This window comes from Rhinolophus hipposideros (assembly GCF_964194185.1).
Source record: "Rhinolophus hipposideros genome assembly, chromosome: 8".
Classification (NCBI taxonomy): domain Eukaryota; kingdom Metazoa; phylum Chordata; class Mammalia; order Chiroptera; family Rhinolophidae; genus Rhinolophus; species Rhinolophus hipposideros.
In genome coordinates, this window is record NC_138054.1 from 63,631,732 (window position 1) to 63,644,902 (window position 13,171).

At 37.4% G+C, this 13,171-nt stretch overlaps 1 protein-coding gene across 2 annotated transcripts in view; it reads left to right on the plus strand.

Annotated features, from left to right (window-relative positions):
* TESK2 (testis associated actin remodelling kinase 2) overlaps positions 1–13,171 on the plus strand; it is a 113,306-nt gene that overhangs the window by 48,905 nt on the left and 51,230 nt on the right. For both annotated transcript variants that reach the window (XM_081055015.1, XM_081055016.1), the window contains exon 3: positions 249–370. In XM_081055015.1, coding sequence (XP_080911141.1) covers positions 249–370 — 122 coding nt within the window. The remainder of the gene's footprint in view (positions 1–248; positions 371–13,171) is intronic.

Consider the following 13,171-nt stretch of genomic DNA (forward strand, 5'->3'; position numbering starts at 1 on the left):
ATTTTCGGGGAAACACAGTAACAGTGTTTTTGTGGCCAGCTTAATGTGAAACAATTTTGTTCTTGAATAAATTCATCTTTATTAATGGAAGTGAAACCCTAGTGTAATCATAGTTTACAGAAAAACATCTCCTGTCATGTCTATTTTATCTAAACTGGCACTAAAACACCATGGCATGTTCTATATGTGGAGACTTTGACCTCATCTGTAGCTGTTGTCCTTAGCCTCCTGTTCTGTTTTATTTCCAGGTACGTCACCGAGCTTCTGGTCAGGTGATGGCTCTTAAGATGAACACATTGAGCAGTAACCGGGCAAACATGCTGAAGGAAGTGCAGCTCATGAATAGACTCTCCCATCCCAACATCCTTAGGTAATGGCTTTTCTTTCCTTCTGGGGATCAATGAAAAAGCTGAAACATTATTGGAGGCTTGTTAGAACAGCATTAACAGCTAAAAAGAAGGATTTGTGATTTCCTGCTGAATCTGTCTTCTTGGGGGTTTAGGCATGCTGTAGATCTTTTTCTTCCTATTGAGACATAATTTTCTGATAATTAGCTATAATTTAATAAAGCAACTTCTTATGTCTCTCAAATTGCTTCACTCTTAGTAGCAGCTCATTAGACCAGTTGTTTCCTATTGCTGAATTAATAATGTATCAAAGAGAAAAGACATTAATTTTTATAGTTATTTAATTTTTAATTGCTTTATAAGGAATTGTAATTAAATCAGTAAATGAAAATAAAAATTAAATTATATCCTAGATTAGCTACCCTTAACTTTCAGCACTCACTTGTGGTAATATAGTTTACTTTTTTTTTTAATTAAAATTTATTGGGGAAAAATGATTAGTAAAATTACATAGCTTTCAAGTATACAGTTCTATAATACATCATGTGTGTTCACCACCCTGGGTCAGTTCTCCTTCCATCACTATATACTTGATCCTGTTTATTCTCTTCTACCACCCTTCTCCCCACTAACCCTCTGGTAACCACTAGCCTCCCCGCCTCCCACTCCAGTTTAAACCGCTCACCTGCCCATGTGGGAATCGAACTGGTGACCTCAGTGTTAGGAGCACTGTGCTCCAACCGCCTGAACCACTGAGCTGGCCCTGTGTCTATGAGTTTTTGTTTCTTTATTTGTTTGTCTTGTTCCTTTGTTGCTTTCAGTCTTATATCCCACATATCAGTGAAATCATATGGTTCTCAACTTTTTCTGACTTATTTCATAGTTTTCTTTTTTAAAGGAGAATTATTTTTATATATAATTCACTCTATCTTGTGTGTGTTTTGTTTTGTTTTTTTTTAATGAGTGTATTTCCAAATGAAACTATGGGGGAGGAAGAAACTTTACCCTCTTAAGTTCTTTCGGCTGGTCTAATAATTAAATCTACATGAGACAGATTAACGAGAGAAAATAACTAAATTTAATTACATTTGTACACGTGAGAACCCCACATACACGAAAGAGTCAAATACCCCCACATACATGAGAGGTTCAGTAACAGAGAGGCAAAATGAGGTATATATGATATTCTGAGCTATGGATGAGGTAAGGCACCATGGGACTTCACAGGGTCATTGCGGGCGTGATAAGAAGAGCAGGTATTCAGTAATTCGTAGTTTGCCCTGTCATATAGATAGGTCAAAAAAGTTATCTCTGATAATCTCTTATCATGAGCAAGGCCCCTAATTCAGATTCTTCTAGGTGGTTAAAAGGGTGGAAGACAGAAGTTTCTCTTGAGCTTGCAGGGCCCAGGTTGCCTTTAGCTCAAAATAATCTGCATACCACAGAGGTACATCTTGTGGTGACTTGTTCTGAGCCCCTACAAAACCAAATAAGACAATTTAAGTCAATATATATTTAAGTAGGGCTTATGTGTAAGATGCTTTGAAAAGTTAAAAGTGCTATTTACCTAGGGTCATTTATTGCTAATATTTATATTGGATTAGAGATAAATCATACAGCTTAAGTATGATTTACATATTTGGTCAGTGGTACCGTGTTTCCCCGAAAATAAGACCTAGCCAGACAATCAGCTCTAATGTGTCTTTTGGAGCAAAAATTAATATAATGCCCGGTCTTATAATAAAATAAGACCGGGCCTTTAATATAATATAATAAATATAATATAATATAATTAGTATAATATAAAATAAATATAATACCGAGTCTTAACATTAATTTTTGCTCCGAAAGACACATTAGAGCTGATTGTCCCACTAGGTCTTATTTTCAGGGAAACACGGTAATAAATTATGGACTTAGGTTATACTGCTTACTTAAAACTTCTATCTTTATATAGAATTATTGGCTTCCTAGTCCACTACAAAAATATTCAGCCAGTATTTTTATTATGATGACTTTCTTCCCAATCCACAAATCAGATTAACACATTTTTTGAGCATCTAGTATATGCTTGGTGATGTGTCAGGCATCTAGATATATAAAATGGAATGTCTGCTAGCAGAATTTACACTCTAATTGGGGATCTAGGACTTATGCATACATACAAGAGAAGAGAACTAATAAAAATCAGCTAGGACACCACCACTTGGGTAGAGTAAACTCTAAGTGCTATAGAAGTACAAAGGAGTGAGAGATCATATTGACTTGGCAGAGCCAGGGAAGCTTTCTTGGCGGAGGTTGACTCGAACTGGAATTTGAATTTTAATAGATGTTAGAAGATAAGGAAGGAACTTAGAAAGGAGCAAAATAGTAATAAATAAAGCACATAAGTTAAAAATGTAAAGCTTTTTGAGAAGTCAGTGAATAAAAAACCAATTTGGCTATTAATACCAATAATGAGAAACCATTTATTGAAGGCTTGTTGTATGATGAATGCTTTGTGCCTATTTAAAGAGTTAATCTTCACAACTATTCTCCATTGAAGGAACTGAGGCCAAGAGATTGTGTTGGCTAAGGTCTGTGACTTTGAGACCTGGACTCTTCTACCATACTTCTCCTAGAAGAACTGAGGATTTGATAGGATAGTATTGGTAGATAAAGGTAGAAAAGTACAATTGAGCCAAATAATTCAGAAATGCTTTGCATAAACTCAAGAAGATTGTGTTTTATGCTTGGTGTATTGGATTCTGAGCAGGGACTAGCATGACTGAGTATAATTGATGGCAAACACAGGATGGTTTAGTGTTGGGGAGACTGGTGGCCAAGAGATCAGTTAGGTGGCCTCTAATATTTGAGAGTGAGATGGAAGGAGTCTTGATTTGATATTCTGCTTGGGAATTTTTAAGCTGATCATATTTTCATTTCCCTTAAAAAATAATATTTTTATTTTTGTTACTATTATAGAAGTGATATTATAGAAGTGATATAGGAGGCCTGTCATCACTGTGGAACATTTAGAAAATAGAGTTAGCAAAAACTAGAAAATAAAAATTGCCCTTAATCTCACCACCTAGGGATCAAACTACTATTAACATTTGGTATATTTCCTGCCAATCTTTTTAATTTCACAATTTTTCTTACTCTCTTCACTGTGAACTTGACTGGTGAATGCACGGGAGGATTGACTTTAAATAAATTTTATTCCATCACAGCAAAATTTTAAAAATATAGTTGATATGTAATAGAAGTAGTATGGTATAGTATAGTGATTAGAGACGAAGGCTCTAGCTAGATTCTAGATCAAGCTACCTGGATTCAAATCTTGGATCTTGGGAAAGTTACTTAACCTGGCTGATTCTTTGTTTTCCCATCTATAAAATGAGGGTAATGACAGTAAATACCTCATAGAGTTGTTATTGAGAATTAAATAAATTAGCATATCTATAGTACTTAGAATAGTACTTATGTTAGTGGCTTATGTTAAGTGCCCAGTAAATGTTAGCTATTATATTAGTTTCTTTTCCTCTGGCTAGTTCTTTAAATGGCCCACGGAGGCCTGTCTTTTATCATTTATTCACTCACCAAACATTTGTTGAATGTCTGCCACTGTTTTTAATACATTCAAGGGTTTTCTGCTAGAGTAATGCTGTTGAATAGAACTTTCTGCAGTGATGGGAATGTTTATCTGTGATGTCCAATAGCCACATATAGTTAATGAACATTGAAATGTGGCTGGAGCGAACAAGGCACTGAATTTTTTATTTGATTTGACTTAAATTACCACATGAAGTTAGTGGTTACTGTAATGGGCAATACTGGGCTAGAGTCCACCTATATCTTTGCTCTTGCTAAATATATATGTATTCCAGCCTAGAAACGTGGTGTAATAAGACTAATGATACCATTTCTATTCTGATGTCTCCTTGATCTACTTTCTTAGCCTATCTCTTTTTGGTCCCATTGTTTAAGAATGACATACCCTTTCCTTTTAATTTACAAGAAGTGGTATTTTTCGCTCTCAGCTAAGTTTTCTAATACATAAAAGGTAGTGTTAATTCTATCTTGATCTTCACAATAAGCCAACAAATGAGATAATAATATTAAGCCTATGGATCTGTTATAATCCACAACAGGTATATAATACATGAAAATTGTAATTATTGTTACCCATGGTGGGTTTGCAATCTGATGGTGACTCTTTGTTCTGCATAAGCCATCTGTCTCAAATATACTGCAGTTAAAAGGCTGGAAATAGTTTACTTTTAAAAGAAGCTTCTAATTGTATTCTTTATGTTTTTTGTGTCTTCACTTTCATTGTATATTTTGAATACAACAAAAGGAAATTACCCTACTAATGGCCTAGAGCAAGCAGAGTACTCTTGGCTTTTGTTACCTAGGAAAGTAGTAACTATAGCAGTAGAAACATTTATTATACTTCCCTAGGATGCCTTAAATATTAAACTAAGCATGACTCTGTTCTATTCTCAACATTCTTAGAATTTTTATTTCCTAAATGCTTTTTTAGTTGTCTTAGAAATTTACTAATACTTTATTTTTTTATAATTAAAAAATTTTATGACTGTTAGTATGACTTATAGTTTGTTTTTAAGCTATAGGTATAAGCTCTCTTTTATAGGTGCAGAAGCTGAGTGAGAAGCATGAACCTAAGTTTTCCTTCAAATTGAGATTGTAAGGTTTAAATTGGCAAAAATACGTCTCTTGGAACCCTAGGATTTTCACAGCCATGCCTCCTTGGGGCTGACCCCAGGAAGGAGGTTGCTGAGCAGATGAAGCTTTCGCATCCCTTCTCTTTATCCACCCAGAGCAGCTCTACTTTTTATCTGTGTTATATTGAACTTCTGCATAAGAGATTTGAAGAAAGGGTCTTCTGCCTAAAAAAAAGAAAAAGTTGAAAATCATTGTATTCTTGATTTGGAAAGTCTATTTAGGGCTTATCTGTAACCTGCCAGGTGCTAGGCATCGAATCCTCCAGGCATGCCTTGATCCTCTGCTGGCACAGCTGTTCTGTGCCCAGCAGGAGTGAATGAGCTGAACTTTTACAGTTTTATTCTCTCCTTTTTTTGACCCCAACATCCTTACTTCCTCTTTTCCTTTTATCTTTCTTTCTCCTAAGATTTCTAGTTGGAAGGAAAAGAATAGGCTTGGTAAGTCATAGAGGCAGTAGGTATATATATTTTGTTTGTGTGTATTTATTTTTTAAATACATGGATACAGTTAAGATTGGTTGTTTTATCATCAGTTGCTCTAAGTTATCAGTTAAAAAAAGGAACAATAAAGTACTTTGTTGAATGCAGGGACTGATTGTTTGGGCCTCTTGTGAATAAGGTTGTTTATGCCAAGAAGTCTTATGCTCAAGATCTGTAACCCAATTTCATGCCCTGCTCACTTCCACTCCCCAATGGCCTTTCTGAGGACCTGTACCAAGATTTGTTCTCATACTTCTTTGTTATTCTCCATGAGAAATTTAATATTTCTTTTAGACTCTTCATTCACATTTTTATGCTAACTTATATTTTAGGCCACATTCTGAACTTATTTTCCTATTTACTAATTTTTGTTCAGAATTGTTTTAGCTCTCCTTCAAAATCCATTTGCAACAATATGATTGCCATTTTGTTAAAATGGAGAATATGCTTTCAATTCTACAAATATTTACTTGGAACTACTCATATTCAGACCAACCGTGTGCAAGGTCTTATCATGGTGAATACAAGAGAAGTAGAGGGCTGTCTCCCAGAAATTCTCCTTAGGAAGTAAACCATACATTTAAGAAACAGACTAGTATCAGCTAATGCTATAAAGATATGGCAGGGTATTTTCCTAATCTCAGTTATTAAGTTACCCTCATTCTGAAAATCCCCAAATCATCTTTAGTTTTTCCTTTTATTTTTTGCTTCTAATCAGCAGCTAAGCTCTTTTTCCCTCCTTCTTCCACGTTCCCCCCCCCCCCCCGCCCTCTGGTTCAAGCCGTTGTTTCTCAGTCTAGTTGTGTGGGACACAGCTCCCTGGCCCATGCTGGTATTAGGAGCCTTGTGGCAGCTCACGGCAGCTCTCGCTGGTGGCAGCCAGCTGCCCTGGCAGCTCCAGCAGCTCACGTCAACCTCTGGCTGCTCATGGCAGGCCAGCTCCAGGGAGAGCAGCTATTCACAATCTTAGCTGTAGAGGGTACAGCTCCCTGGCCCATGTGGGAATCGAACCATCGTCCTCGGCGTTAGGAGCATGGCGCTCCAACCACCTGAGCCACTGGGCTGTCCCAGCAGCTAAGCTCTTGATTCGAAATCTTCAAAGTCGTTTATATTCGTTCCTTCTCTTACATATCTGTCAGTTCCGCCCTCTTCTCTTTTGCCTGGAGTGAATTATTTTCCTTATCCCTTAACCCCCTGCCCCTCTTCTCACTTTTCCTGATCCATAGCTCTAATTGTATAGCTTATTTCTTTAAAAACTTTTTGTGGCTTCTATTGATTTCAGAATTGAGTCAAAAATTCTTTAGACTGATAGTTAAGGTTTGGTATATTTTTCCAGCTCTGTATTCCATTATTCCTCTTATTCACTTAATGCAACTCCATGATTTCCTAATTGTGTTCTCTTGGAAAAGTTATTTGATCTCTGGGCTTTGGTTTTTCCTTTTTAACTAGGGAATGAACCAGATCAGTGGTTAGAAATCACATTGAATTAATATTGAGTAATTTGTAAGTGTTCAGGTATAAAAAATACATTATCTCAGAAGTGTGTATGGTGTGTGTATGTGTGAGTGTGTGTTCCAAAATAAATGGAAAGTGTTTAAAAATGATGGCTTAGCTTTTTCGCAGTGGGTTTGCTTCCGGAACACAGATAATCATGATAACCACCACTAAATCTAAGCCAAAATGGGAAAGGAAAAGACTCACATCAACATTGTTGTCATTGGACATATACATTCAGGCAAGTCTACCACTACTGGTCATTTGATCAACAAATGTGGTAGGATCAACAAAAGAACCATCGAAAAATTTGAGAAGGAGGCTGCTGAGATGGAAAAGGGCTCCTTTAAGTATGCGTGAGTCTTGGATAAATGGAAAGCTAAATGTGAGCATGGTATCACCATTGCTATCTCCCTGGAGAAATTCGAGACCATCAAGTATTATGTGACCATCACTGAAGCCCCAGGACACAAAGACGTTATCAAAAACATGATTGCAGGCACATCTCAGGCTGACTGTGCTGTCCTGATTGTTGGTGGTGAATTTGAAGCAGATATCTCCAAGACTGGGCAGACTGGTGAGCATGCCCTTCTGGCTTGCACACTGGGTGTGAAACAACTATTGTGTTTCCCCGAAAATAAGACCTAGCTGGACCATCAACTGTAATGTGTCTTTTGGAGCAAGAATTAATATAAGATCCAGTATTATATTTATTATATATTATATTTATTAATTATATTATATTATATTATATTATATTATATTATATTATATTATACCGGCTCTTATAGTAAAATAAGACTGGGTCTTATATTATAGTAAAATAAAACCAAGTCTTATGTTAATTTTTTCTCCAAAAGACACATTAGAGCTGATTGTCCGGCTAGGTCTTATTTTTGGGGAAACACAGTAGTGAGGCTCTTGATACTTCTAGTCCTCTTCTATCACTTGGCTGTCAGATAGGCAGGAATCATCCTTCTCCCACCCTCAGCCCCACCACTTGCCAGGAAATTGGTGGATTTGGAGAAAGTGAATATTCCCGAGTAAAAGAAGAAAACTTTAAAAAGCAACCACCAAAAATCCTTATAATTATTTACTTCTAGGAGATAAAGAAAAGATACTGCATCTGTGAAACAAGAATAGTATACTATAAAATAAGAATAATTAGAGAACCACAAAGATGCTCAAAGAGTTCTTAGAAATTAAAAAGCATGATACCATTTGAATAGAAGAAGGTAAAGGAGATAAAGTTGAGGAAATCATAATAGGGAAAAATCAAAGATGGAAAATTGAGAGAAAAGATAAGAAAATTAAACAATCAATTCAGGAAGTCTATTTTTGATTAATACAAGACCATTTTCTAGAACTGACAGACGTGAACTTCCAGATTGAAAGGGCCTACTAAGTGACCAGCACAGTGAATGAGTATATCATTATGAAATTTTAGAATATGAGTAATAAAAATAAGAACCTAAACACGTCCACAGAGGAAAACAAGTCAAAACATATCCCATACAAAGGATTGAAAATGGCATAAAACTTCTCAATACCAGCTCTGAAAACTAGACTGATGGAACAGTGTTCTCTAAGAAAAAATTATTTCCTACTAAGAATTCTGTATCCAGCTACGCTATCTGGTCAAGCATGAGGGTAGAGTAAAGACATTTTCAGACATGTGAGGTTTTGAAAATTTTGCCTCTTATGTGCCTTTTCTTATGAAGCTACTGGAAGATGTGTCCCGTCAAAACAAGGGACTGAGCAAAACAACAAAATAAAAAAGGAAATCCATAAGCTCTAGAAAGAAGCGGGTAGAAAGATGGTAGCAAGTCCAGGGTGACTGCTGGGCAACAGTCTAGAGAATAAGCAGTTCAGACTGGAGCAGAAGGATTAAGAGCTCTGGGAGTGATGTTGGGGAGGAGGGTCTGAAGAAAGAATTTAGAGATTTCCAGATGTGTTTGACAGGGTAGAAATTTTACAAGTCTGTTGGAGGCATTGGGAAAAATTAATCATAGGCGTATAATAACTAAGCAAATGAAAAATTAGGCAAAACAAAAAAATTGTACGAAGAATAAAATATAGGGGCCCACCCGGTGGCTCAGGTGGTTGGAGCACCGTGCTCCTAACGCTGATGTTGGGGGCTCCTCATGCGATTCCCACATGGGCCAGTGAACTGCGCCCTCTATAGCTAAGATTATGAACAACAGCTCTCCCTGGAGCTGGGCTGCCGTGAGCAGCCTGAGGTTCGCGTGAGCTGTGGGGTGGAGGGGGCTGCCGTGGGCAGCCACAGGCATCTGCGGGCTGCTGTGTGCTGCCAGGGGCTGCTGTGTGATGCCATGAGTGGCCAGTGGCCAGCCTGAGTAGCCGGTGGCCAGAGTGAATGACTGACGGCCAGCGTGAGTGGCCGGCATCCATCGTGAGCAGCCAGCAGCCAGCGAGAGCTGCTGTGAGCAGCGGCCCACCGACTGCCTCAGCTGGGGGAGCGCAAGGCTCATAATACCAGCATGGGCCAAGGAGCTGTGTCCTACACAACTAGACTGAGAAACAATGGGTTGAACCGGAGTGGGGCGGGTGGAAGAAAGGGAGGGGGAAAAAAAGAAAGAAAATATAATACACTAATAATAATTATAATCAGTCATAATAATGTAAATGCTGAGTCTTGATTTGTTTCTCTGGAACATTGATTTTTACTCCAAATTATCTTATAACAGTATTGGAAGGGAAGTAATTTAAGAAGGCTGAATCTTCAGCCTCCATGTTGGTAAGTCAGTAGAAGGTAAGAATAGCAGTGGAAGTGTATTAGAGCTATGATGGTAAATAGAAGAAACAGCTTAGAGTTGAATGGTTCCCTCTGGGAGTAGGATTCAGTGGTGGTATAGGCAGGCTAGGGGACTGTTATTTTTCATTATATACCTATTTGAAGCTATGTAAGTGTTTATAATTCATGAAAATTAAGTTAGGAAGCTATTGCAGTAATCTAGAGAGAGCCAATGGTGGCTTGGACTGTGTGGTAACACTGAAGGTGGAGAAGAAGTGGTTGGACCCTGGATATTTTTGCAAGTAGAGCCAATGGGATTTCCTAATGGATTGGGTGTGGGATATTAGCACAAGTGAAGGAGGAGTCAAGGATGAATCTTAGGTTTTTGACTTGAACAACTGGGAGAATTGAGTTGCGGTTAACTACACTGGAAAAGTCTGTGTGGGAGACAGATTTTGGGGATCCGAGATCAAGAGATAACAAGTTGGCAGTTGGATAAACAAGTCTGGAATTCAGAGAAGTTCAGGATGGTTGTGTCTTACTAGTTGGGGGAGTTTATGCAAATTATGCAAGTAACCTCTATAATTTGAGTTTTCTCATCTGTGTAGTAGATAATAGTACTTTCATACCAGGTTGATGGGAGAATTAAATGAGATAATGTACATAAAGAACTTATCACAGGGCTGGCCCGGTGGCTCAGGCAGTTAGAGCTCCATGCTCCTAACTCCGAAGGCTGCCGGTTCGATGCCCACATGAGCCAGTGGGCTCTAAACCACAAGGTTGCCGGTTCAATTCCTCCAGTCCCGCACGGGATGGTGAGCTCTGCCCCTGCAACTAAGATGGAACACGGCACCTTGAGCTGAGCTGCCACTGAGCTCCTGATGGCTCAGTTGGTTGGAGTGCTTCCTCTCAACCACAAGATTGCCGGTTTGACTCCCGCAGGGATGGTGGGCTGCGCCCCCTGCAACTAGCAATAGTTGCAATAACCCCAATACAGTCTTTTAAAAAAAAAAGAACTTATCACAGTGCAATGCATTAAACCTTGACTGTTACTATTTTTATTATTGTTATTATTGTTATTACTAATATCATAATCATCTGAAGCTGAGATTGAGACTGAATAGCACAAAACTTAAGGATCTAGTCTTGACTCTGCCATTTGCTAGTTGTGTGATGTTGGGCAAGCCACTTAATCTTTCTTCAGTTTTTTAAAAAATGTAAAATGGAGAAAATAATGGTACCTACCACATAATGTTTTCATAAGCGTTAAATGAAGTAATCCCTGTAAAGTACTTAGAACAGCATCTGACACATTGTTAAATGCGGAATAAATATTATCCATCATCATCATCATTATTTGTCTGTGAACTCCTTGAAGAAGGGACCCTCATGTTTATTTTCTATAGCCCCTACTTAATCCTTTGCCTGGAACTATGCTTAGAATATACGTGACAGAAAAAAACATTTAAGTGTTCTGTATATCTATGGAGAACACAAACCTTGCAATAGTAATTTCTTGATACTTGTTTGTTAGTTTGAATTGTTTTTTTTGCTCTTTACATTTCTTCCACTTTGGGAGAGGGGGAAGAAATAAATATTTGAGAGTGTTGTTTCAGAAGTATGGTCACATCAGAGCATTTGAGATTTTGCTTCCCAGCATGTGTTATCACTTTGGCTCAAATAAACTCTTATAAATTTTTTTTTTTAAAGTATGCTCACATAAATTGAAATTTGTGTTTATATTTTACTATTTTGGTATGAGTTTATGAGTAATCTTAGAATAAAGGATAAATTTGGGAGGAGGAGGAAGCTTTTTCTGTGCTTGGGTAGACTGTGTGGATAGTTGGGTTTCTGGATATTACTAGTTCTCTTGTAAACTTCCTAGATTTAAAGAAAAAGCATTTTGGGAACATTTAAAGTCACTGCATAAATGTATTAATAGTTCTGCCTTTGTCAGGAGATTTGCTATTTTGCTCCTTGCATGGCAGTTTTAAACAATGTGCTTTAAAATTTTTTGTGAACTAAAGAAAATACTTACAGAATGAACTCGTTCTTGGTCTCAGTTTACTTTCAGTTGTTGTTCAAGATAGAGGATATTTTTCTCTCAGAAATCTAGCATGTTTTTGCATTTATTAAACTAGCTTGATATTTATAAGCAAGCATATCTAATTTTGCCTTTTTAGAATTTTATATTGTTTCATGTAAAATTAGAGCCTGAACTTGGTTGGTCCTCTTGTTATTATATGTAGCGCTCTAGTGATTGCTGAGCAATGTTTCTTCTGCCTTTAGTTATCTTAAAATTGGGCTGTAAAAACCAGAGATAGAAAAGAAAAAGCCAGACTGAACCAGCTGTTTAGTGTCACCTGATGTGAGGCTTTGGTGATTAATGTCTATTCAGCTGAATTTTCCTTATGAGTCCTTATATCCAGGACCTAGCACAACCAGTTTTCCATGATGTAATATCTCTAACACACTTTTGAACTGCAGCGAGCCTTACCCAAGGATCTTATTGCTTTTTTCATTGGTTTAGATTCATAGCTCTTTTGGGAATTTGAGACCTGAGCTAAACCCTTTCTTTTCCTTTTTACTTATTGGTAATTTTTTCTAGTTCGAGAGTGTAATGATATCTTTGCTTTATTTGGAAGTAAAATGCAAAGCAGTTCCTTTTAGTGCCACATGTTAAAGCTTAGTGGAATCTGGTAGAGAATGTTACAGGGCCTTTCTTTTCAAAATTATGGGAGGAAATCAGATAAAAATATATCAAAACTTCTGGAAAAACATTTTTAAAGTTAACCATTCTAAGTAGGTCTCAGATGTAGGCCTTTTAGAAAGCATATTAATATAAAAATCATGCCCACATTTTAATATTCTATTGTAGGTTTATTTCACGCCGCTTTTTTTTTTTTGGTCTTTTTTTTTAATTGGGAAATATTGGGGAACAGTGTGTTTCTCCAGGGACCATCAGTTCCAAGTCATTAGCCTTCAATCTAGTTGTGGAGGGTGCAGCTCAGCTCCAAGTCCAGCCACTGTTTTCAATCTTTAGTCGCAGGGGGCACAGCCCACCATCCTATGCGGGATTTGAATCAGCAACCTTATTGTTAGGAGCTTGCGCTCCAACCAACTGAGCCATCCAGCCGCCCCTTCAGGCCTCTTAGTTGCTTTTTTTTTTTTACCTTAACTTTGGAGTCGGACATTTTTCTGGAAAGACCAATAAGGTCAGAAAAAATCCTTCAGTACGTGTGGTGCTAATTGCTCAAAGCTGGCAATAGAAAGGCTTGTTAAAGCAAACCAGTTAGATTTTCGTTGTTTTATAGGTAGGCATTTATAAATCAAAAATGAAGTTATTATTGAAACACTTGACTTTTTTC